This window comes from Elephas maximus, chromosome 16, assembly GCF_024166365.1.
Source record: "Elephas maximus indicus isolate mEleMax1 chromosome 16, mEleMax1 primary haplotype, whole genome shotgun sequence".
NCBI classification, from domain to species: domain Eukaryota; kingdom Metazoa; phylum Chordata; class Mammalia; order Proboscidea; family Elephantidae; genus Elephas; species Elephas maximus.
This window is the reverse complement of record NC_064834.1, coordinates 3676558-3703044: the sequence shown is the minus strand read 5'-3', so window position 1 is coordinate 3703044 and position 26487 is coordinate 3676558. Positions and strand designations below refer to the sequence as shown.

Sequence of the window (26487 nt, the reverse complement as noted above, 5' to 3'; positions counted from 1 at the left end):
GGGACCGTATTTTTCTTGGTAAGATTGGTAGTGTGAGAAACCCTGATGAGCAAACGTTCATAGCGCGGAAAGTGGCAGAAGACTCCACCTGTTTGCTTTCTTCTGGTTTGACTGAGAGATTGCCCTAGGGGTCAAGGAGGTCTGATTGTGTATGTGAAGCAGCGGTGTGCCTCAGCCTGTAGGTAAAAAGCTGTTGAAGCTTCATTCAGATTCTGGGACCCTTTTTTTTTTTTGAGGTGCAGAGCTGTAGGTCTTAGGTGACATTGTATTAGTTCCTGTGTACAGTACTTGATGAGAGGAACTTGACCTCTGTCTTTAAATCCTAAAATCTATCAAGACAGGAAGACAGTTACACAGGTTAGTATAATAAAGGGTAATGAGTGCTCTGATGTACAGAACACGAATCGTTATGGTAGGAGTCAGGAGGAGTACCTAACCTAGACTATGGGATCAAAGATAGTCTCCCAGAAGATGAGATGCTATGGTGAGGCCTGAAGAATCAGTAGCGGTTAGCTAGATGAAGGGAGGGAAGTCAGAAGAAGTGGGAAAGTGTTCTAGGAATTTGGCTGGTACAGAGAATGGACAGGGAAGAGTAGTGAGAGATGGAACTGTAAACGTCAGCTCATGCTGGGCCTGTGTAAGGATTTTGAACGTTATCTCTAAAGGCAATGAGAAGCCATCAAAGGGTTTTAGGTACAGGAGTGACTTCATCAGATTTCTGGGGGTGGGGAGGGGAGGGAGAGTGACGGGGGAAGGTCCCTGTGCCTGGTGTGTGGAAAATCAAGAACAGATTGGAAAGGAGCAGAAGTGGAAGGCCAAGACTACTTAAGGACTTAGTCTAGACAGGAGATAAGGTGGCTTAGATGTGGATGTGGGCCTTGGATTCAGGAGAGAATGGGATATCTTATTCTATAAGACCTCAGAAGAATTATAAATGTGCTGAAGATACAGACTTGGGAGTTCTTGGCATAAACTTGATGATTAATGCTGTGGAATTAGATAAGATCATATAAAGTGTGTAGAAAGAAGTAAAGGCGACCTAATAAAGAACCTTTAGGAACACCAGCATTTAAGGGTAGACTGAATAGGAGTGGTCAGAGAGGTAGGAAAACCTGGCCTGTGTTGTGTCAGGCAGGGAAGTGTTTCAATAAGAATGCATCACTCAACAGTGTAAGGAGCTGGGCAGAGGTTAGGCGGTCATCTGGGGAGTGTACGCTTAGGTCTGTCATGACTAAGAGGCAGTGGGGAGTAGACTTGAACTAAACCTTGAAGAATTAGCAGAATTACTGAATAAATCAAGGGGAGAAAATTATAGGGGCAGAGAGAACAGCACATGTGAAGTTTGGTAGACTAGAGCATAGGACAATAGAGAGTCAGATGAAGCTGGGAAGGTGGGATTATGGACAAATTCGAGTGCTGTTTTAAGGAGTTTGGTCATTATTCTGTGGCTATGGGAAGCCCTTAAAGAGTTTTTAAGCATGGAATTACCATTTGATTAATATTTTAGAAAGTATGGCTTAGGCAGTACCTTTTGGACTTTTCTGACTGCAAAATCCAAACCCAACCCAACCCATTGATGTTGAAGTCGATTCTGACTCGTAAGGACCCTATAAGACAAAGTAGAACTGCCCCTTAGAGTTTCCAAGGAGCAGCTGGTAGATTCACACTGCCGAATAACCAAAAGGTTAGCACCCGAGCTCTTAACCGCTCTGCCACCAGGGCTCCTTTCTGACTGCAGTCCACAGCATACACTTTATCTGGTACAGAGTAAGAAATATATATATATGTAATCTCATGGTAAGTTATGTTTATATCTGAAACAGATGCTTTATGAAATAATGTCTTTACTATATATTATGTATTCTTACATTGTATTATTTCAATTGAAAAATTCTAGTCATTTGTAGTTTATGAATTAGAGAAATTAAGACCGTAGACAGGGAGGACCAGATGCAGGAAACAAATATAGCTGTCCGATAAGTGATGTACTTGTTTTTTTAATGATAGTACTGTTTTGACTATGGAGAGGAAGAATAGAAGACTTAGGGTGTAGATTTCAGAGGACTTGGTGAAGAAGAATGTAGGAGTAGGGTAACTGAGGAAGACCTCCAGGCACTGTATCTGACTTCTGAGACCATGTGATTTGTAGTCCCATTGATTTTATTTGTATGTAAAGGAGGAGGAGTTAGTTATGGGAAGGTTGTCAGTCAGTCCTCACTTGTTGGTTCTTAAGTTTTCTGCAGAAGCAGAACCAAATTAATACTTGGGCTGTATTTCACACGTGTAAATGTTTTCTGTATACCTGGCACAGGACACCAATTAACAGAATGTTCAAAGTCTAAATTGGCATCAGAAACTATTGTTTTGTATCTTGGAATTCTTTTACGAATTGGTTACTTAAAAATAAGAAAGAATATGTGATTATCCAAGGAGAAGTGGGTGAAGTAGGCAAATGGATGTTTATTCAGCCATGTTTAAATTTTGTATTATTTATCCTTCTGGGTATGTCTCTTGTATTAATTGAAATCTGTAAATCTGCGTATAGACAGAACTCAGCATTCTAGTCACATTATAACGGGGAATGATTTACCCAGTTATTTTCTGTCTGTCACAACTACCTAGAATTTCCCTCCCTTTTTTTTTACCCTCTCCAGAGATGGTCCTGGTCTCAGGCAGTGGTGGCAGGGTGGCAGCTGGCTTGGCCACAATCCCATTATCAGCAGTTGGGCCTCAGTGCAGTTAAAAGCATCTTCAGACTCCTTTCCTCATCTTAAAACTCTCCCACTTTCCATTGCTCTTTGGTCTCACCACATCCCTTCTTGGCTGTTGCTGCTGCTGTAGAAAAGAGACTGGAGTTTGGGTATTCCTTTGAAATGCAGGTGAATTTTACTGCATGTGTGCCTTTTGCCTGTGTCTGTAGTGGCTAATTGAATGATTTGCTCATTGAAATACTCTGGTTACTGAGTGATGTTACTGATAAGGGTATGTGTAAATGGTGGGAAGTCAGGATAAAATTGGAGAACTATTGATCTCAGTGAGAAAGAGATTGGGTAGAAATTTGTTCAGTGTCTGCTTCCTGAGGCGATACGCATAATATTTTTTCTCATTAGTTCACATAACCCTTGGAAGGAGGTATTGTAATAACTTGACTGAGGTGGTGCTATTAAGTGTCTGAGGAAAGACTTCAAGATTATTTGATTCTAGACCTGGTATCTTTTCCATCACTTCCTAGTGCCTCCGTTTTTGTTTGCTGTGGTTTAAACCCACTGCTGTCAAGTCAATTCTGACTTGTAGTGACTAGTTAAGACAAGAACTCCAGGAATCCTCTGCATAATTATGCTTGCTTCAGGGATAAGAGAGATAAGTCTGTAAAATGGTTGTATGTTGTGTTGGGAAAGAAAACCCTTGGAAGCCTGAGTAGTGGTATTGGAAAGAGAAGTAGGTGACTCTTCCTCTGGGACCCTCAAGAGGAAGGGAAGACTGCCTAGACTGAGAAACATTTTATCAGCAGAATATGTCAGTTTGTCATCTCTTCCTTCTCCTCCATGCCCTTTTTGGGCTTTAGCAATCATCACAGGAGGTCTGAAGCTAGAGAGAGCACAGCTTCTCAGTGTCGGCTGCAGGAGAGACCCTCTTCCTGAACCACACTGGAACACTCATCACAGTTCATTATGAACTAACTTTGTATGTAGTCACTGGGATCTGTAGCTTCTCAGGCATGTTAGGAACCTAGTAGCCTCTGCATGGTATTTAATCCTTACACTTGAGGGAAAATGTTTTTTACGTTCTAAACTGACTCGAAAATACAATTTTTGACATACTACCAGTTTATAATTTGAAGATTTTTTTCTGAACTGTACTTGCTGTTTCGATATAAAACCCAAAACCCATTACTGTCGAGCCAATTCCGACTTACAGTGACCCTATAGTACAGGGTAGAACTGCCCCATAGGGTTTCCAAGGCTGTAATCTTTATGGAAGCAGACTGCCACATCTTTCTCCAGTGGAGCTGCTGGTGAGTCAGTATCACTGACCTTTCAGTTAAGAGCCGAGCAGTTAACCACTGCGCCACCAGGGCTCCTTGTGTTTGATAATAATAAAAATAAAAAGATGCAACTATAGAAAAAGTCTCAGAATCGAGTGGTTCATCTGCTTTCTTACTCCCTTTTGAGTAAAGCTAATTTTTTCTTTGAAGCGTGGTTTGCTACAGAATCAATAACAATCACTAGGGTGGTAGTATTTAACAATCGAGAAACATCAAGTTCAGTATTCTTTTGTTAGAAGCTATTTTAAAAATACTAATGAAATATTTTTACTAGTTGGAATATTAGTATTTTGTCAAAGGTATAAATGATATGGCACTTGAATGTCTTTCTGGTATAAGATTCTCCCCAAATATGAAATTCATTTTAATTTTGCCGTTATCTCAGTGATCTGTAACCTGTTGATTTTCATGTTTGAGTCAGAATCTATTTTGAGGAGTGTTTTGGTGTTTGAGGAGACACAGGCAAATAAGAATGAGTCTATGACCTGAGAAGGTGCCTAGATTCTTACATTGCAGTTTGAAGAGTAGTTAAGAATGCTTAGGATTTTGTGTTTTCTTCTAAAATGTTACATACATTTAATCCATATCCAGTGTATTAAATTTTGACAGTACACTTATTTCTGATGCTCATATGAAATGGGGCATGTACTTATTTGTGTTGCCTCTTTCTCTCCTGAAGCATCACTTCTACTTTTGCTGCTGTCTGCTGGTCATTTCTATCTGGCTATCTCTTTGACATCTCAAATTCAGTATGTTTAGAATTGACCCAGTCATATTTTCCCCCAAACTCAGTTCTCCTGTATTCTGAATTTCTACTTAATGCCGTCACCATCCTTCAGGTCTCTTGAGCCTAAGCTTAGTAACATCTTTAACTTCTCCTATCATTGTGAAGTCTGTAATTACTCTCACTTCTCAGTTTTTGCTTTCCATTCTTACAGGAACTAGTTTTGGTCCTTGGCCGGTAGTTCTCCAACCTAACTGGGCATCAGAATCACTTTTTGAAAAAATACAGATTTCCGCTCCTCACATACTTCTATCCCATACTCCTCACATACTTCTGTACGTGTATACACATATACATTCTGGTTCAGCAGATCTGGGGTGAGGCCCTGGGATCCTTATATTATTAGTCTTCTGTTGATTGGGATGGTTTGGGAACCACTGGCTCAGACCCGTAGCTTGGGCAGTAGTTTCTGACAGTAGGCTCTTCCTTCTTGCCCCACAGATTTGCTCTCCAGGCTCTCTGTCTTATACATGGCTGTGGGGCTTGTAGATCTCAATTCTGGAATCACAACTCTAAGTGTGATTTCCAACATTATTTTGTACCTCCTTTTGTGAGTCAAGAAACCCTGGTGGCGTAGTGGTTAAATGCCACAGCTGCTAACCAAAGGGTCAGCAGTGTGAATCCACCAGGCACTCCTTGGAAACTCTGTGGGGCAGTTCTGCTCTGTCTGTAGGGTCGCTATGAGTCAGAATCGACTCGACGGCCCTGGGTTTGGTTTTGTTTTTTTTTTTTTTGGTAAGTCATCCAAGAATCTCTGTCATATGGTCCTTCCTGCCTTTTCAACCATGTTTACTGTTGCTTTCTTTTTAAATTCTTTGTATTTCCCTGCCATTGGTGCCTTTGCTTATGATTTTCTCCCTATTTGACTACGTGCTTATTGTTCAAGGCAAAATTCAAACACCACCTCTTCCAGGAAACCTTAACCAGTTATCCCCACTTAATCCTGTGCCCTCAGAACAGAGAAAGTCTTTACCTCAGAAATATCTTAATCCCTCATTAGGACTTCTTTTAATAATACAAGTAGTTCACTGAGTACCTTACATATACTGACTGGATAGGGCCCTAGACACTTTACATGAATTATTTAATGTAAACCTCACAATAACCGTGACAGGTACTGCTAATTTGCATGTTATACAGATAAGGAATCTAAGACTCAGAAATGACCTCTCGCAAGATGGAAGCCGGTGGGAGAACCTGGATCTGAATCCCAGTGGCCTGATTCCAGAGCCCGTGCTCTTCTCCCTTAGACCATACCAACTCTTCAGGGCTGGCCACTTTCCACCCTGTGCCACATATACTTATGTTTGTGTTTCTGTCTCAGCTCGTATTACTTGAGCGTGGTGCGACAAACTGATAGATGCATGGGGGTGAGTGTGGAAGGGTGTGGTTAATCTTTGTTTTATCCATAGAACGTAGCACAGTACCTTGCATGTGTAATATCGTATATTTTCTCTTTAAAGGGATATATACATATACTTTTTTTTTTTTTTTAAACAGTTCTCAAACAAACGACTATTACCAGTTGGATGGACTCTAGAGGAACCAAGAGTGCTGAATCAGAAAGGTATAGGAATGAGCCTATACAGAGAAATAAATAATGTCATACGTGAATGTTTTATTTGGCTTTATGCTGTTTTCTCTCCTTTTTGCTTTCCCGTTTTTTTTTTATCTCATTCATTCTTTCAATTTGTAATTAATAAATTTTTAGAGTCTCCTATGTGTCAGGGACTCCCCAGTATCCTTGGGGTACAGAGATGACAGAGGAATAGTCTCTGACTTCTAGATACTTGCAGTGTAGTGGTGGTGACAGACACAAAAACACGTGATTATTGCATGGTATGTTATGTGCAACAGTAAAGGTATGAACAGGGTACAGCGGTAGTTAGCATGTAGAAGAAATGATCAGCTTTACCTGTGGGCCATCAGGGAAGGCTGCACAAGGAAGTGAGCAATGTTTAAGACCTGAAGGAAGGGCAGCTGTTTGCCAGGCTCGCAGTTGGGGGAAGGGCATTATAGCCCATGTGCTAAGACATGGAGTCATGATTGGGCGTGATATGAGCTCAGGTAACCACCAAAACCTGTTGCCATTGAGTCGATCCCGACTCACAGCTACCCTATAGGGCAGAGTAGAACCGCCCCATATGGTTTCCAAGGAGTGCCTGGTGGATTCAAGCTGCTGACCTCTTGATTAGCAGCTGTAGCTCTTAACCGCTACGCCACCAGGTAACCACACACAGTTTAATTATTGCTGGGACATTGTGGGGGTGTGGTTGGGCCAGTGATCCTTCTTGTACCATGAGTCGTTTTTAGTTCTTTCTATTCTCTTATAGCTTGCGTAGTAAAGAGAACAACAATACGAGAGTAGAATCCATGATGAGTTCTATACAAAAAGATAACTTTTACCGACATAACATGGAAAAATTAGAAAACGTCTCTCAGTTAAATCTTGCTAAGTCACCCATTGAAAAAAGTACACAGTATTTGAACCAGCATCAGACCGCAACTGTGTGTAAGTGGCAAAATGAAGGCAAGCATACGGAGCAGCTTTTGGAGGGTGAACCTCTAACAGTAACTCTGGTACCAGAGCAGTTCAGTAATGCTAATGTTGGTCAGTCACCTCAAAACGATGACCACAGTGACACGGACAGTGAAGAAGATAGAGATAATCAACAATTTTTGACACCTGTAAAGCTTGCAAATGCAAAGCAGACTGCTGAAGATGACCTGGCCAGAGGAGCCAGAATCAGCCGGAAGTTCAGCAAGTCTTCCCATGCTGTGGAAGATTGTGCCAGCTGTCAGCAAGAAGAGATCGACGTGCCAGAGAGTCCACTGTCAGGTGTTGGTTCAGAGGACATCGGTACTGGACCGAAAAATGCCAAAAAATTGAGTGGACAGGAAAGTAGCCTAGGAAATTCTCCTCCACTTGAAAAGGAAAGTGAACCCGACTCACCAATGGATGTAGATAACTCCAAAAATAGTTGTCAGGACTCCGAAGGAGATGAAGAGACAAGTCCAGGTTTTGATGAACAGGAAGACGGACCTTCCTCCCAAACAGCACATAAACCTTCAAGGTTTCCAGCAAGAGAAACTGACACTGAAACGAAGAAGCGGCACTCTACTAAGGGAGGGGAAGTAAGATTACATTTCCAGTTCGAAGGTGGAGAGAGTCGCCCTGGAATCAACGATTTAAACACCAGACTACCTGGAAGTACTCCTAGTCTGAATGTAGAATGTAGAAATTCTAAGCAACATGGAAAAAAGGACTCTAAAATCACAGATCATTTTCCAAGAACATCCAAAGCAGAGGACAAAAGGTAATTTTTTCCATCAGGGATCTCTCTCCAATAGTGTAATTCATTTTATAATTCTGTAAGGAGGTTTAACAAAGTCTTGGTTTATAGTGAAGCAAAAAAATACTTAGCTGGGTTTCTTGTTTTGTCTATGCTAATTTAAATGTAGACTCAAAATTTTAAATTCTAAAAAGGCCGAAAACAAGAGGTAAGATAAATACTGGAAATCAGATTTTTTTTTAGTTTCATGAGCTTCTTTCTAAAATTTATAGAATTGTCAGAACGTGAAAATATTAGGTTGATAGTTGTCGTTAGTTGCTGTCCAGTCAGTTCTGACTCATGGCAACCTCATACGTGCAGAGTTGAACTGTTGTGTAGGGTTTTCAAGGCTGTCACCTTTGGAAGCAGATTGCCAGGGCTGACTTCCAAGGCACCTGTAGGTGGGTTTGAAGTGTCAACTTTTTGGCTTGTAGTGGAGCACTTAACTGTTTGTACCACCCAGGGACTCCAGATTGATCGTAGTGGCTGGGCTATTTTCACAGGCCTTTGCAAGTGACATTTCCTCTAATGCTCTGACAACCCTGCCAGGTGGTTAGTACTGTACCCACTTTACAAATGAGAAAACGTAGATTTGGGTTAAAGAATGTACTGAAATCGTATAACTTGTAGGTGGTGATGCTGGGATGTTAATCCAAGTCTGTCTGATTACAAAGCTTGTATTTTGCTGTTAACCCGTATGGAATTTTAAAATGCATTCTCAGAATCATAATTCTGAGAGTTTTCTAGCACGTGGTGGAAAGTTCACGTCAGTTAAAACTGCTGCTTAGGGGCCTGAAAGACAGCTCAGCATCTGCAGTGGATACAGGGAACCATGACTTACCTGACAGTGTCCATATTCTTACGGGTTTGGAAATTATCCTTCTACAGACTGAGAACAAGTCCTTGGGTTTTACTATAAGCTTTATGTTTTACTTTTGCTTGTAAACAGAACTCAGGAGAGAGAGCCAGCTCAGCTTGCTTAACAGTAAAGTTCTGGGTAAGATTGTATTTGTGTATTCATGGGAATTTAAACAATAAATAATTTGTGATTGATAACATTTTTCTTGGTCTTAGAAAAGAACAGTGTGAAATCAGACATCAAAGAACAGAAAGGAAGATCCCTAAATACGTTCCGCCTCACCTTTCTCCAGATAAGAAATGGCTTGGAACTCCTGTTGAGGAGATGAGGAGGATGCCTAGGTGTGGACCCCGGCTGCCTCTCCTGAGACCCTCTGCCAATCACACAGTAACTGTTCGTGTGGGTATTACTTCTTGTCTAAAAAGAGAGGAGGCTGAAATTCTGGTTTACTGTGGTATTTATTAAAGTGAAAAAGAGACAAAGGCATAAACAGTTCTTCTCTTTTTTGTATATGTACAGTACTGAGAAGTCTTCAGAATTTAGAAATATACTGATAGCTTATTTAATACGGTACTTAACGAATCAAGATGAATCATCAGTTGATGGTGAAATTTAATTTTTCAGTATTTTAAAGAAAACATTAGGTTCTTTGTTTATCAACTTTCTCATTTTGAGTGTTTGATGTGTTTTAGTGAATGTACTAAGCCATGCATCTATTACCATAATCTAGTTTTAAAATATCTCCCTCACTTACTGTGTTTTTAAAAATATCCATCTTATTTGTTAAGTAGTCTCTATTAGATTTCATCGTTGTTGTTGTTGTTAGGTGCCTTCGAGTTAGTTCCGACTCACAGCGACCCTACGCACCACAGAACGAAATACTGCCGGGTCCTGCGCCATCCTTACAATCGTTGCTATGCTTGAGTTCATTGTTGCAGCCACTGCGTCCATCCACCTCGTTGAGGGTCTTCCTCTTTTCTGCTGACCCCCTACTCTGCCAAGCGTGATGCCCTTCTCCAGGGACTGATCCCTCCTGACAACATGTCCAAAGTATGTAAGATGCAGCCTCGCCATCCTTGCCTCTGAGGAGCATTCTGGCTGCACTTCCTCCAAGACAGATTTGTTTGTTCTTTTGGCAGTCCGTAGTATATTCAATATTCTTCGCCAATACCACAATTCAAAGGTGTCACCTCTTCTTCAGTCTTCCTTATTCGTTGTCCAGCTTTCACATGCATGTGATGTGATTGAAAATATCATGGCTTGGGTCAGGCGCACCTTAGTCTTCAGGGTGACATCTGTGCTCTTCAACACTTGGAAGAGGTCCTTTGCAGCAGATTTACCCAATGCAGTGTGTCTTTTGATTTCTTGACTGCTGCTTCCGTGGCTGTTGATTGTGGATCCAAGTAAAATGAAATCCTTGACAACTTCAGTCTTTTCTCCATTTATCATGATGTTGCTCATTGGTCCAAGTGTGAGGATTTATGTTTTCTTTATGTTGAGGTGCAATGGTCTTTGATCTTCATTAGTAAGTGCTTCAAGTCCTCTTCACTTTAAGCAAGCCAGGTTGTGTCATCTGCATAACGCAGGCTGTGAAGGAGTCTTCCTCCAATCCCGATGCCGCATTCTTCTTCATAGAGTCCAGCTTCTCCTATTATTTGTTCAGCATACGGGTTAAATAGGTATGGTGAAAGAATACAACCCTGACGCACACCTTTCCTGACTTTAAACTAATCCGTACCCCCTTGTTCTGTCCAAGCAACTGCCTCTTGATCTATGTAAAGGTTCCTCATGAGTACAATTAAGTGTTCTGGAATTCCCATTCTTCGCAGTGTTATCCATAGTTTGTTATGATCCACACAGTCGAATGCCTTTGCGTAGTCAATAAAACACAGGTAAACATCCTTCTGGTATTCTCTGCTTTCAGCCAGGATCCATCTGACATCAGCAGTGATATCCCTGGTTCCACGTCCTCTCCTTAATCAGGCCTGAATTTCTGGCAGTTCCCTGTCGATATACTGCTGCAGCCGTTTTTGAATGATCTTCAGCAGAATTTTGCTTGCGTGTGATATTAATGATATTGTTCTAAAATTTCCACACTCGGTTGGATCACCTTTCTTGGGAATAGGCATAAATGTGGATCTCTTCCAATCAGTTGTCCAGAAAGCTGTCTTCCACATTTCTTGGCACAGACAAGTGAGCATGTCCAGTGCTGCATCTGTTTGTTGAAACATCTCAATTGATATTCCATCAATTCCTGCAGCCTTGTTTTTCACCAATGCCTTCAGAGCAGCTTGGACTTCTTCCTTCGGTACCATCGGTTCCTGATCATATCCCACCCCTTGAAATGGTTTAATATCAACTAATTCTTTTTGGTATAATGACTTTGTATATTCCTTCCATCTTCTTTTGATGCTTCCTGTGTCGTTTAATATTTTCCCCATGGAATCCTTACTATTGCAACTCGAAGCTTGAAATTTTTCTTCAGTTATTTTAGCTTGAGAAACACCGAGCATGTTCTTCCTTTTTGGTTTCCATCTCCAGCTCTTTGCACATGTCATTATAATACTTTGTCTTCCTGAGCTGCCCTTGGAAATCTTCTGTTCAGTTCTTTTACTTCATCAATTCTTCTTTTTGCTTTACCTGCTTGACGCTCAAGAGCAAATTTCAGAGTCTCCGCTGACATCCGTCTTGGTCTTTTCTTTCTTTCCTGTCTTTTCGGTGACCTCTTGCTTTCTTTAGGATGATGTCCTTGACATCATTCCACAACTCATCTGGTCTTCCGTCACTAGTGTTCAATGTGTCAAATCTATTCTTGAGGTGGTCTCTAAATTCAGGTGGGATATACTCAAGGTCATATTTTGGCTCTGGTGGACTTGCTCTGATTTTCTTCAGTTTCTCCTTGAACTTGCATATGAGCAATTAATGGTCAGTTCCACAGTCAGCCCCTGGCCTTGTTCTGACTGATGATATTGAACTTTTCCATCGTCTCTTTCCACAGATGTAGTCAGTCTGATTTCTGTGTTCCATCTGGCGAGGTCCATGTGTATAGTCGCTGTTTATGTTGGTGAAAGAAGGTATTTGCAATGAAGAAGTCGTTGGTCTTGCAAAATTCTATCATTCGATCTCTGGCATTGTTTCTGTCACCAGGGCCATATTTTCCAACTACTGATCCTTCTTTGTTTCCAACTTTCGCATTCCAATCGCCTGTAATTAGCAATGCAACTTGATTGCATGTTCGATCAATTTCAGACTGCAGCAGCTGATAAAAATCTTCTATTCATCTTTGGCCCTAGTGGTTGGTGCGTAAAATTGAATAATAGTTGTATTAACTGGTCTTCCTTGTAGGCGTATGGATATTATCCTATCACTGACAGCACTGTAGTTCAGGATAGATCTTGAAATGTTCTTTTTGACCATGAATGCAACATCATTCCTCTTCAAGTTGTCATTCCCAGCATAGTAGACTATATGATTGTCGTATTCAAAATGGCCAATAGCAGTCCATTTCAGCTCACTAATGCCTAGGATATCAATGTTTATGCATTCCATTTCATTTTTGACGATTTCCAATTTTCCTAGATTCATACTTCGTACATTCCAGTTTCTGATTATTAATGGATGTTTGCATGTGTTTCTTCTCATTTTGAGTCATGCCACATCAGCAAATGAAAGCTTTGCTCCATCCACGTCATTAACGTCGACTCTACTTTGAGGAGGCAGCTCTTCCCCAGTCATCTTTTGAGTGTTTTCCAACCTGGGGGGCTCATCTTCCAGCACTATATTGGACAGTGTTCCGCTGCCATTCATAAGGTTTTCACTGGGTAATGCTTTTCAGAAGTAGGTCCTTCTTCTTTGTCTTAGCCTGGAAGCTCAGCTGAAACCTGTCCTCCATGGGTGACCCTGCTGGTATCTGAATACCAGTGGCATAGCTTCCAGCATCACAGCAACACACAAGCCCCCACAATATGACAAACTGACAGACACGTGGGGGATTGGAAGGCACTCACAATTAGATTTCATAGGAATTAAAAAAATACGACATGATCCCTTTATCATGCATATCATACTGGATTAAGTATTTTGAAGTTCAGAATTCTTTCTCATGTTTAGAGGTGGGATAATATTGAACAGGGTTGTGAAGTTTGAGCTGAACTCTAAAAGATGAGCAGAAACTTTTGAGGTCGGAAGATAAGAGAATTTCAGATAGATATGTAAGCTTTATAAGAAAAGGCTATAGAGTTGTCAAGTATTTGTTTCAAAAATGTAAAATAGTAGTTTTGCCTGAGCTTAGAATTTGGATGGGGAATGGTGAGAGAGAAGAGTTGAAAAGTGGCTTGGGCCATGTCCTAGAGGACTTCAGCCACTGGGAACTGGACTTGAGCCTGTAGGCAATAGTCGTATAGGCAGTAGCTGTGCTATAGCAAGGGCATCAGACAGCTCTGTGGAAGGGGAACTGAAGCGAGGATACACTGGGAGCAGAAAGAGGTAATATGAAACCTTGGATAAAAGATTCTAAGTAAGGGCAAACTGATCGGAAGCCCTGGTTAGAATAAGTAAAAATTACTGTAAAGCCATATGCTACGATATGAACTAATCTTGAAAACATAATAGCAAGTGAATGAAGCCAGACACAAAGGACCGTTTATATGAAATGTTCAGAATAGACAAAATTTACAACTTTTATGTTTTAAAACATCTCTTTCCTCAAACATTAATACTTATTAGTAGCACATGTGTGTATTTATGTGCACATATGTACACACATAAATATAAATACATGTATGCCAGGCTCTGGCCTAAATATTTGGAATACAAAGTAAGCATAGTTATTTTTCTTAAGAAGTTTAAAGGCTATGGGGAAATGAAAAACAAGTGCGCTATAGTAACTTAATGATGAAATAAAATAGGAGAAAGTAAACTAACTGTCTTTAAAAAAGTTTCTGTAGACGGCTTAGAGGAAATTAAATTGAGCTGAGCTGCGAAGGTCAAAATAGGTGTTTAACCAGATAAAGGGGTATTGGGGAGGTGGTAGTTAGTAGAACTGATATCAAGAAGAGAATATTATGGATAAAGGCATGTAGGTACAAAAATGAATTTACTGTATTCAGTAAATTATAAGTCTGCCGGCTTGTCTAGAATGAAGAGCATTTGGGTAAGAGCGTGCTGAAAAACTAGGAACGTCGTGTGGAGTCAGTATGGAATCTTACACAGAGGCAGAGGATGAGAGGGTAGCCATCAAAGGGTTGGAAACCTGTGAGTACTTTAGGAAGTTACTGTTGTTCCCCAGCAAGGAGGTGGGTTCCAGGGCATGAATGTCGGTGGGAGCAGTTGGAGTTAGGGGGAGGGGTAGGAGGTTACTGACAGTGATGCAGGCAAGGGTTGCTGAGGGCCCTGGGTCTGGATGGGGTGACTTTGGGAACTGCTTCAGTGTAGGCAGGAGGTGGGAGCAGTGGCAAGAGGACTTCGGAGCTTTCCCCAGGGCCTGGTCTCTACTATAGTATAGCATTTGTATCGGCTACTTTTGTAGATTATTTTGTAGAAGATATTCCTAATTTTTATGCACTTAAAATGTTCTTTTTTTACCCTCTATTTCAGGTGGATCTTTTGCGAGCAGGAGAAGTTCCTAAACCTTTTCCAACACATTATAAAGATTTGTGGGACAGCAAGCACATTAAAATGCCTTGTTCAGAACAAAACTTGTACCCTGTGGAAGATGAGGTGAGAACAAAACTGATACTCTGTTAGTCTCTGAAAGATGGCTTAGTACTTAACCTTTTTGACTTCTGATTCTATGAAGCAAATGAACTTAGATGTGGTTTCCTGTTTTTCTTTTTCCTAAAAGAATGGTGAGCGAACTGCAGGGAGCCGGTGGGAGCTCATTCAGACCTCACTTCTCAACAAATTTACGCGGCCCCAAAACCTGAGGGTATGTTCTTTTTGCCATGCCTGTCTGTGAAACAAAGTTCCTGTAGGTGGGCCCTATGTTTCCTCCCTCAAAGATGTTTTGCTTTTAATAGACTCAAGTAACAGTATTGTTTATATTCAGGGTGCTTGCTTCCTGGAGGAACTCTCCTTAGAGACGTTCTGGGTTTCCATTCCATCACAGGGAAATGAGTAGAAGAACTGAGAGTTGTAAATGACTTGCCTGGAGCCACACAGAATAATTCCGACGACCGGGAATAACACCTCAGTTTCTTGATTCCCCATCCAATTTCCTTCAGTCCAAGCTTCTCTTTTATTTTTCTTTTAAAATTATCATGTTGCCGAAATGCTTTTAAATATAAGTCAGGAGAGAATTATGGCTTCAGCAGTATTTGCCCAGAGGGAAGCTGACTTTCCTAGTGATTAAAGTATACATTAGCATTCTTTTGCTCTTAATTTGGCTTCTAGCAGTTTAATAATTTACTTACTAATCTTTTCTTTTGGCAGTATTTTTTGATTTTTTAAAAAATATTTTGTCTGAGACTCTAGGGCAACCATTAGATTGTTTTTCTAGTATCTAAAATATGAATTTTTTTCTTTGTGGCACCATGTTGTTGTTGTTAGGTGCTGTAAAGTTGGTTCCGATGCGTAGAGACCCCATGTACAACAGAATGAAACACTGCCTGGTCCTGCGCCATCCTCACAATCGTTGCTATGTTTGTGCCCATCATTGCATCGACTGTGTCAGTCTCTCTCGCTCGTTGAGGGTCTTCGTCTCTTTTGCTGACCCTCTACTTTAGCAAGCATGATATCCTTTTCCAGGGTCTAGTCCCTCCTGATAACATGTCCAAGGTACATTAGACAAAGTCTCGCCATCCTCACTTCCAAGGAGCGTTCTGACTGTACTTCTTCCAGGATAGATTTGTTCATTCTTCTGTGGCAGTCCATGGTATATTTAATATTCCCTGCCAGCAACCATAATTCAAAGTCATAATCGTGACCATGTTGTTGCTGTTAGGTGCCGTTGGTCGGTTCCGACTCATAGCAACCCTGTGCACAGCAGAACGAAACACTGCCTGGTCCTGCGCCATCCTTACAATTGTTGTTATGCTGATTGTGACCCTGTAAAATTTCAAACTTTTTATGAATATAAACAGTAACAGAATTTTCTGTACTTCATTAAAAATGGGTAGCATTTTCTTTGAGAGCCTTGGTTGTCGTATATAGTTTCTTGGGGTTACACGATGTTTTCCACCTATACTTATACCTTTCTGTGTCTTCTGTTTTTTTTAACGTGAATAACATTGATGTTGTACCATAATGTATTTCGAATGTTTTCATTTCCTAGGGAGGGTATTTCTCGATCTTGTGTTGTACTTCTTTTAACTGAACTTTTAAGTGGAAAAAAAAAAAATCTCAAGGTCTGTCAGGGTTTGTTTATCTTTAGTATAATGTTAATTACATGTGTGCAGACATAAAACTAAATGTAAACTCCTCGTGCTCGTACTGCTTATACAGCTACATCGTTTTGGTTTTTTTCAACTTTAAGCATGATGAGCCATTGTTCGATTTGTGTTCTTCATCACACCAAACACAATTTGTGTTCTGTGTGCCTTTTTTTGCAACCGACGTTCTTTTTAACCATTGATCGAAACCACAAAATAGTAAGCTGAGAGATTTTTTAAAACTACCGTATAAAGACAAATGTATTTATTTTGTACTTACTACTTTTGTTACTAACGATGAACTGTCGGTGGATGCAAAGATGTAATCTGAATGCAGTAAATAAACGTGGTGCTGACCACTCTGATCCAGACTTTATAGAATTTGACATGTCCTGTTGTTGTTGTGTGCCGTTGAGTTGATTCCAACTCATAGCAACCCTATATGATAGCAGAACTGCCCCATAGGGTTTCCTAGGCTGTAATCTTGATGGGAGCAGATTGCTAGGCCTTTTCTCCCACAGAGTGGCTGGTGAATTCAAACCAGGAACCTTTTGATTAGCAGTTAAGCACATACCTGTTGTGCCACTAGGGTTCCCTGACATCCCTGTACCGCAGTGTATGTTACGATGGCCTGTCTTTTCACTGTTTTCACGTGTCTGGAGTACCGATTCTTTATTCTGACAGTGTGTTGTCATTTAGCTTTGGTTTTCCAAAACCCCAATTATAAATTCACAAATGCAAAAGCAGACCACCTGAAAATATTGCCCAGACTTTTTTTTTTTGAGAAACAGTGTCTTTGGGCCTTTATGGCCTTATAAGCAGGGTTTATTTTAAAGAATTGCGGTGTTTTTTTCTTTAAGCATGAACGGAATAATTGTATTGTTCTAAATTCTAGTCAGCTCAGCTCTGTAACTCCTCCTTAGTGCCCCATGATTGCTTTAGGAAGGGGTAATTGCTTTAATCTGAATTTCCCTTTCTTGTTTGTTTTACGGTAGAACAGAGTAATCCATCCAGATTTTCTTCTATCTGCTTATGGTAATTGTTTCCTTTGCTGAGAGGGAGGGGAAACATTAAATCTCACTGACTAGGATCGCCTTTGTGCTGTTTACATGCCATTAGATGTTAGATTAAGAGAGGTTAGATCCTTTCAGAATTTAAGAAAGGAAAACAGTATCCTCAAAGTTGATTTAAACAGTAATATTTTTATAAATGATATGTCTGATAATTTACACAGAACGAACTTCTTTGTGCTTTAACTAAATGTGCTTATTATGAGTTATGAACTAAAAAAGACTCAATAGTAGATAGCTAAGAATACAGAATAGTGTTTCTAATGACAAGAGACCTCATGGTAAGTTACTTTGAGACTTGAAGACTGACGTAAAAGTAAATACTATTAGTTAGAAGTTAATGATAGTTGTAAAACCCCATTAAGGAATTAGTGTGAAAGCTGTTTAGAATTATTTCCTCATCAGCGCTGAGAAGTACTTACACATGAGGAAGTACGTCTTTGTCAGTGTGTAATTTGATGAGCTTTGACAGTTCCGTACACCTGAAAGCCCCCCGGTGATTCCCCTTACCCCTTTGCAGTCCATCCCTGTTGCTGTACTGGCCCCAGGTGGCCACTCATCTGCTTTTTTTCACCGTAGATTAGTTTATTTCACAGAAACAGTGATATGGGAGGAACGTTACTGTGTTTGGCTTCTTTCACTCAGAATGAAGATTTTTGTGATTCACCCGTGTTGAGTTCATTCTTTTTCACTGCTGAGTAGTAGGCGTTCAGGTGTGTGCATTGTTCATCCATACATCTGAGTAGTAGGCGTTCAGGTGTGTGCTTTGTTCATCCGTACGCCTGAGTAGTAAGCGTTCAGGTGTGTGCGTTGTTCATCCGTGCGCCTGAGTAGTAGGCGTTCAGGTGTGTGCTTTGTTCATCCGTGCGCCTGAGTAGTAGGCGTTCAGGTGTGTGCATTGTTCATCCGTGCGCCTGAGTAGTAGGCGTTCAGGTGTGTGCTTTGTTCATCCGTGCGCCTGAGTAGTAGGCGTTCAGGTGTGTGCGTTGTTCATCCGTGCGCCTGAGTAGTAGGCGTTCAGGTGTGTGCGTTGTTCATCCGTACGCCTGAGTAGTAGGCGTTCAGGTGTGTGCTTTGTTCATCCGTGCGCCTGAGTAGTAGGCGTTCAGGTGTGTGCTTTGTTCATCCGTGCGCCTGAGTAGTAGGCGTTCAGGTGAGTGCATTGTTCATCCGTGCGCCTGAGTAGTAGGCGTTCAGGTGTGTGCATTGTTCATCCGTGCGCCTGAGTAGTAGGCGTTCAGGTGTGTGCATTGTTCATCCGTGCGCCTGAGTAGTAGGCGTTCAGGTGTGTGCATTGTTCATCCGTGCGCCTGAGTAGTAGGCGTTCAGGTGTGTGCTTTGTTCATCCGTGCGCCTGAGTAGTAGGCGTTCAGGTGTGTGCTTTGTTCATCCGTGCGCCTGAGTAGTAGGCGTTAGGTGTGTGCATTGTTCATCCGTGCGCCTGAGTAGTAGGCGTTCAGGTGTGTGCTTTGTTCATCCGTGCGCCTGAGTAGTAGGCGTTAGGTGTGTGCATTGTTCATCCGTACGCCTGAGTAGTAGGAGTTCAGGTGTGTGCTTTGTTCATCCATGCGCCTGAGTAGTAGGCGTTCAGGTGTGTGCGTTGTTCATCCGTGCACCTGCTGATGGACGTTGCTGGTTTATATTTTATGTGAGGTTCTGAAATCAGAATAGGAAAATTACTTAACATCTTTTAGCTTCTTATGGAAACTTCTGTTCTATGGCTTGTTAGAGAAAAATAAAAGCTCTTTCTTGCTATGCTGCTCTATGGTCCATACTTTTTCTTTTCCTTTCTGAAGGAATTTGTATATTCCCTGATTCCAAGTAATTAATATATATTTTGTTTGTTTTTTTTTTCTTTTTACTAGATGCTTCGTGATTATTTTTATGGCCTGCAGTATTTTTGAGGAAGCTCTTTGGCAGAGTGTTAGTTTCCAAAAACTATCAGTGATGAGGAAGATGGGAAGGTTCACAGTAACAACCTAATGCAGTGATTTTCAGACTTGTGTATTCTCCCAGTAAAAAAAATTTTGAGTGTGTAATGACAATACAAATAGTTGTTTATAAATTCATGTTTATTATTTATTCATATAATATGTATGTTATAAAATATGATCAAAGTAGAAATTAAAAAGGATGAGATCAAATGTAATGATAAACAGTAGTGCTTTCTGCACACCTGATGGTTTGTCTTATGCGTACCCCTCTCTGGAAACCAGGGGGTTTTCTTGGCCTGTTCAGGCAGTTAGAAGTTACACCGGTAGATGGCGCACTATTCGGATTTTTCCCAAATAGTAACGATGTGAACTGCTGGTGGATGACGACTGTTTATATGTAGCTTATGAACATAGCTGGTAATAAAGGGAAGAGACCCATTTTATGCCTTACGGCTGTGTTTCTCAGTCTGTTTTTCATTATTGCCCTCCCCACAGGAGTCTTTTTAGACAATTTTTTCTAATTGCCCCCTCCCCTAAAATTTTAGTACTGCAAATATACTAATTATCTGTATATGTAGTGTAACCCTTTGGAGCACATTGAACTAAGTTCCGTGGGGTTTTCTTGTTTGCTTTTTTTCTTTGTTTTTAAAGTCCCCCAAGAGACAGTTTTTATCTGATTGGAATAATATTCCATTGAGAATGCATGCTTCAGTGCAATTATGATGTTTTTCCCCTGTTACTTGACCTTTCTAATCTCATTTTTCTTAAGCGAATAATGAATTCGTGTGCATTTTACACGTCCACAGCTACTGACATGGAGTAGCTAATTATAAGAGGAAGCTTGTCTAGCATTAAGAAATTTACTGGAAGTAGTTCATAAAGAAGACACGCTATACCTTAGATTTCATTTGGCTGTATTATGAGATTTTATTTATGCTCTTTCCATAGGACGCTATACTGAAATACAATGTGGCATATTCTAAGAAATGGGACTTTACAGCTTTGGTTGATTTCTGGGATAAGGTAAAAGTATGCTTATTTCTTTAACTATGAAAATAGTATGACAACTGTATAAGAAAGTTTGGAAAAAATAACCAAAAACAATTATTCGTTTTTATTTTTGTGAATTTCCTGTTACTTACTTTATATGCATGTTTTAAGTAGATACAATTAGGAATTAGTTTTAAATTTTGCATTATTCTCTCATAGAATGCATTTTTTGGTTATATTCTTGTACCATTATCAATGGCTACACATGATATCCCATGACTAAAAAAAAAAAAAAAATTTTTTTTTTACTAGATTTTGAGAATTTAACAATTTGCACATTCTCAGACATCCAGGTTGCATCCAGTTTTGCTCTGACCTAAATTACAGTGGTAACATCTTTGTTGTTGGGTGCAGTCAAGTTGATTCTGACTCATGGCAACCCTATATGACAGAGTAAAACTGCCCCATAGGCCTGTAATCTTTACAGGAGCAGATTGCCAGGTCTTTTCTCCTGCAGAGCTGCTGGTGGGTTCAGAGCCACCAGTCTTTGGGTTAGCAGCCAAGCGCTTAACCACTGTGCCACCAGGGCTCCTAAGTAGCGTCTTTACATATGTGTACATATATTTTTTTCCATATTTGATGTTATTTCTTTAGGTGATTTACAGAAATTAGATGGCTGAGTCAAAGGACTCAGATCATTCATGGTGCTGGATATATGCTGAAAAATCATTTTTCACAGGGCTTGTGGTAATTTACCATATTGCCAGCAGTGGGTAAGAATATTACTTTCCTGATGCCTTTAGTAGAATGGGTATTATCCATTTTGAAAAAATGTCAGTTTATGTATGTATTTTTTTAACATTTTTTTTTGAAATTACAGATTCACAAAAAATTCCAAAGAAATGTACAGGGAGGTCCTGTGCACTCCTCAGCACACTTGGCCAATGTTGATCTCTTGCATAAGTATAGTGTAATATTAAAACCAGGACATTGACATTAGAACTTGTTCAGATTTCATCAGTTACATAAGTACTCGTGTGTGTGTGTGTGTGTGTGTGTGTGTGTGCGTGCGCGCAGTTCTGTGTGGTTACGTTGCACCTAAGTGTGTCTTGATGTAACTATTACCGCATCGTTTGCTGGTGCCACCCTTTAATAGCCACACTCACGCCCTCCTAACCCCTGGCAGGCAACTCATCTGTTCTAACCTTTTTTTAACCTTTCCAAATTGGCTTTTGTCACTCATCATAATTTCCTTGAATTCCATTCAAATTGTTGAATGTAGCAATAGTTGGAGTTTGTTCCTTATTATTGCTGAGTAGTACTCCACAGTTTGTTTAACCATCCACTCGTTTAAGGACATTTGGGTTGTTTCCAGTTTTGGGCTGCTACAACTAAAGTTGCTTTGAACTTCTGTGTATAGGTTTTTGTGTGAACATAGGTTTTTATTATCCTGGAGTAAATACCCAAGACTGAAACTGCTGCCCATATGGTAAGTGTATTTTTAGTTTTAGAAGAAACTGCCAAAATGTTTCCCAGACTGGCTGAATAAATGACGATATAATTTTGCTAAGTAAAAATAAAAGAATACTTGTATACAGAATCCATTTTTTTGTTTGTTTTTCATTCAAATATATGTTTTGTAACATTTTTTGCAATTCCTGTGATGTGACAGCACTCTCACCCTCTCCGTCCCAGGTTCTCTGTGTCCATTCGTCCAATTCCTGTTCCTTCCTGCCTTCTCGTTTTGCTTTTTGGGCAGGAGTTGCCCATTTGGTCACATGTATTTGACTGAACTAAGAAACACTTTGCTCACATGTGTTATTATTTGTTTTATGGGCCTGTCTCATGTTTGTCTGAAAGTGGGCTTTGGGAGTGGTTGCAGATCGGAGATAGCAGAGTATCCAGGGGCCGTAGTATCAGGGATTCCTCCAGTCTCTGTCAGACGAGTAAGTCTAGTGCTTTTTGTGAATTTGAATTTAGTTCTGTATTTTTCTCCCGCTTTTTTTTTTTTTTTATGTCCAGGACTCTCCGTTGAGATCCCTGTCAAAGCAATTGATGATGGTAGCTGAGCACCATCTAGTTCTGGGCTCAGACTGATGGAGGCTCTGGTTCAAGTGGTCCATTAGTCCTTTGGATAATTATTTCCCTTGTGTCTTTGGGTTTTCTTCGCTCCAAACATGATAGGAACAATACATGTATCTTAGATGGCCGCTCGCAAGCTTTTAAGACCCAGACACTGCATACCAAAGTAGGATGTAACCTAATCTGATTTTTAAAAATTTTTATAATTTGATTCTTCTGCTCATCTCACATTATTTTTAGTCTTCTAAATTATTTATGCCTCATTTGCTAATACTAAAAACCGAAAGTAACTTTGGAAATGGGAACATTCCGAACTGAGACATTGTCAGTATGGTGCAATTTTGATTATGTAACAGAGAATTGAGCTTTGAACAAGTCTTATGCTTTTTTTATGTCAGGGCATTTCCCTCTCTGTCCTTTTTCTGCGTCAGAGTTTTGTAATGCTTTATGGTGTATGTAATGGTTTTGTGTGGTCTGTCTCATTAATTACGATAACCTTGAGATAGATAGGTAATTATTATGCTTTCTCTTTCACAAATGAGTAAGTTGTGATTTGGAGGTGAAGTTTCCTGACGGAGGTGATATGGTCTGTCAGTGGCGAGGCAGTCTGAGACAGTCGTCCTTCCTGCTGTTGGATGCAGTCGTGAGGTGACGACACTCTCAAACACACCCTGCATTTCCTTTGGGGATGAAAATCTGATCTGCCACCTTCCTCCACCTTTTTCTTTTGAAATTCCATCTCCGTAGACTCACATTTCCCTGTCTGCCCCTTTCTTTGAATAAGATGAGGTGTCACCTTTCTTTGAATTTCCATGACAATTTTTTTTATTTATCTTGTAGTACTCCCTCTCTTTGCCTAGTTTTATTCCTGAAAAATTACTATCACCTAGTAGATTAAAAGTTTCCTGGGGGTGGAGACTGTGTGATACACAGCTTGTGTCTCTCATAGCACTTACTGTCCCTTATATTTAGGAAGTGCTGAGTAAATATTTACAGACTTGATTTCAACAGGAGATCAGTCAGTCATTGGTCTTCAGGGTTACCAAGGTCAGGAGAACGTTTTCTAGAAGTAATGGTCCAAGTTAATAAAAATTATGTTTCCAATTCCTGTCCCCATTCCCTGTCCATGCAAATGACACCTCCACATATAACATTCTCCTTCTTCTCGGAGCATTTTAGCCAGTGACGTTCCAGGGTTTTCATCAGTTCATTTCCTATGACCTTGCTGTGCTGTTCCTCCAGGACTGCTGGTAATAATTTAATTCAAAAGAAAAGTGGTTGGTTAATTTCATTGGTAGGAATCAAACATTAAGATTTTTGTGAATCCATGTTGTTAATACCTCCTGTTAATTTGGAGGAGCCTGAAAATGTAAAAATGCAGCTGACAGTGGTGGAAATAAAAACCCCTTCTTTTTTTCTTAGAAATGTCTGATTGTCTCACAAAGTGTTTGTGAGGCTTCCTTGAAAGGAAGTGGATCTAAGCGTGTGTGTGAGTCCCCTAGAAGGCTTGTTATAACACAGATTGCTGCCTGTCACCCTCTCCAAGTTTCTGATTGAGTAGTTCTGGGGTGGAGCCTGAGACTTTGCATTTCTAACAAGTTCCCACGTGTGTTGCTGCTGCTGCAGGCTTGGGGAGCAGCACTGGTGGAGGAAAGAGCATAGAATTAGGCATGAGGATTATGGGTTCTTAGTCTCAACTCTGGGTCGCCATGGGTAAGTCACATGACTTCTGAGCCTTAGTTTTCTCGTTTGTTAAATGGGCAAAGTAACTACCTTATCTGCCTTGTTGTTATTGCTAGTTGTCAAGTTGATTCCTATTCATAGTGACTCCGTGTTTTACAGAATAGAACTTTTTCGTGGGGTTTTCTTGGCTATGGTCTTAATGGAAGCAGGTTGTCAGGACTTTTCTTCTGCAGTACCACTAGGTGGATTGGGGCCCAACTTTTGGGTTAGCAGTCAAGTGCAAACTGTTTGCACCACCTGTGGACCTTTATCTTGCCAGCATGTTTTAAGGACCCTGCCAACTAATGTTTCTGAAATAACTTTCAAAAGCCTAGAGTGATAATCAAATACATTGTAACGTTCCAGTTTCTGAAATCAGTTGGCTTTGCCTCTTTAAAAAAAATAAAATTTTTTTCACCATTAACATAACTGAAGCCCAGAAAACTTGCAAAATACAAAAAACTACAACAAAAGTTACCCATGATTTTGCCACCTAGAAGTAATCACTCTTACTATTTTTTTAAATGTAACTCTATTCCCTTGCACATATTGAATTGATTGTTTTGTTATTATTTTACAGTGAACATCTTGGCACCTGAATCTTTGGTATCATTATTTCCTTAAAATAGATTCATAGGAATATAATTATTGAACCAAAAGGGACGTTGATTTTGAGTCCTTTGATACATACCACCATTGCACCTTCCTGGAAGGTTGTTCTGGTTTTCAGTTCTCATCATGCCATCCTCAGCATATTTTCTTCTAAAATGTGGTAGTACGTAAAAATGTAGTACCTTGTATAGAGTGATGGCTAAACATGTTTGTTAAATTTGTTGCCTAAGAAAGTGTACTCGTAAGATGTTCAAAGCTCTTGGAAAAGCCAGTTTTGGTGGTGGTGGTGGTTGTTAGTTGCTGTTGAGTCGTTTCCGACTCATGGCGACCCCACGCGTGCAGAACAGAGCTGCTCCATGGGGTTTTCAAGGCTGTGATTTTTCCAGAGCAGATCTCTAGGCCTCTTCCAGAGTGCCTCTGGGTGGGTTTGAACTGCCGACCTAGTGCTGAGTGCTTAACTGATTACACCACTCAGGGACTCCAGATTTTGGTTAGGATTAAGTAATTTTCCAGCAGCTAGGGTGGTGGGGGATAAGAGAGTTCTCTGATTTAAATGACATGAATTCTCAGGCTCTGAACGTTGGTTCCAACTTACAGTGACGCTGTGCACAACAGAACGAAACACTGCCCCGTCCTGCACCATCTCCGCAGTCATTGTTACGTTTGAGCCCATTGTTGCAGCTACTGTGTCAGTCCATTTCATTGAGGGTCTTCCTCTTTTTCCCTGACCCTCTACCTTACCGAGCATGATTTCCTTCTCCAGGGACCAGTCCCTCCTGATAACATGTTCAAAGTATGTGAGACCAAGTCTCCCCATCCTTGCTTCTGATGGTCATTCTGGCTGTGCTTCTTCCAAGACAGATTTGTTCATTCTTCTGGCAGTCCACACTATATTCAATATTCTTCACTAACTCTGTAATTGAAAGGTATCAGTTCTTCTCTGGTCTTCCTTATTCACTAACTGTGGCTTGGGTCAGGTGCACCTTAGTGCTGAAAGTGACGTCTTTACCTTTTAATACTTTAAAAAGATCTTTTGCAGCATATTTGCCCAGTGCGATACATCGCTTGATTTCTTGACTGCTGCTTCCATGATCATAGATTGTGGATCTAAGTAAAATGAAAATGAAATCCTTTACAACTTCAGTATTTTCTCCATTAATCATGATGTTGTTTATTGGTCCAGTTGTGAGGATTTTTGTTTTTGTCCTGTTGAGATGAGGCCATGTTTCCCAAAGTGCCCGTCCCATTTTGCATTCCCACTAGCAGTGTGTGAGGGTTTCTGTTCTTCCACATCCTCAGCCGTGGATGCTAAAGGGTGTGTTTGCGATTATGGTCATCCTGGCGGGTGTTAAGTAGTAGCTCATAATGGCTTTGAAATACGTCTCTCTGGCATCTTTTCATGCGCTTATTGGCCATTTGTCTGCCTTCTTTGAGAAATGTCGGTTCAAATTCTTTGTCCTTTTAAAAATTGGGTTGTTTTTTGTTGTTGAATTGTAATGGTTTGTTATATTTCTTATCAGATATGTAGGAGCCCTGATGGTGCAGTGGTTAAGTGCTTGGCTGCTAACTGTTAAAATTGGGCAGTTTGAACGCACCTGCTGCTCTGTAGGAGAAAGATGTGGCAGTCTGTTCCTGTGATGACTTACACCCTTGGGAACCCTATGGGGCAGGTCTACTCTGTTCTGTCGGA

The 26487-nt window shown here is 40.5% G+C and overlaps 1 protein-coding gene and 1 long non-coding RNA gene across 9 annotated transcripts in view; both read left to right on the top strand.

The window, feature by feature from the left end:
• PARG (poly(ADP-ribose) glycohydrolase) overlaps positions 1-26487 on the top strand; it is a 163986-nt gene that overhangs the window by 674 nt on the left and 136825 nt on the right. For 5 of the 7 annotated variants that reach the window (XR_007513385.1, XM_049854648.1, XM_049854647.1 and 2 more), the window contains exons 2-7: positions 6330-6396; positions 7163-8146; positions 9236-9419; positions 14616-14738; positions 14863-14946; positions 20340-20414. Coding sequence is in view for 6 of the 7 variants with exons in the window: in XM_049854646.1 (XP_049710603.1) it covers positions 6330-6396; positions 7163-8146; positions 9236-9419; positions 14616-14738; positions 14863-14946; positions 20340-20414 (1517 nt within the window). In the remaining variant the exon portion in view is untranslated. Of the gene's footprint in view, positions 1-6329; positions 6397-7142; positions 8147-9235; positions 9420-14615; positions 14739-14862; positions 14947-20339; positions 20415-26487 lie in introns of those variants that run through there. The other 2 variants (XM_049854649.1, XM_049854645.1) reach the window with 2 other exon arrangements.
• On the top strand, positions 14953-20304 carry LOC126059150 (uncharacterized). Of its 2 annotated transcripts, none has more exons than XR_007513386.1 (3): positions 14953-18434; positions 18523-18610; positions 18655-20304. It is a non-coding gene; the product is annotated as an uncharacterized LOC126059150 (long non-coding RNA). The 2 variants fall into 2 exon arrangements; XR_007513387.1 differs by having other exon boundaries at positions 18479-18610.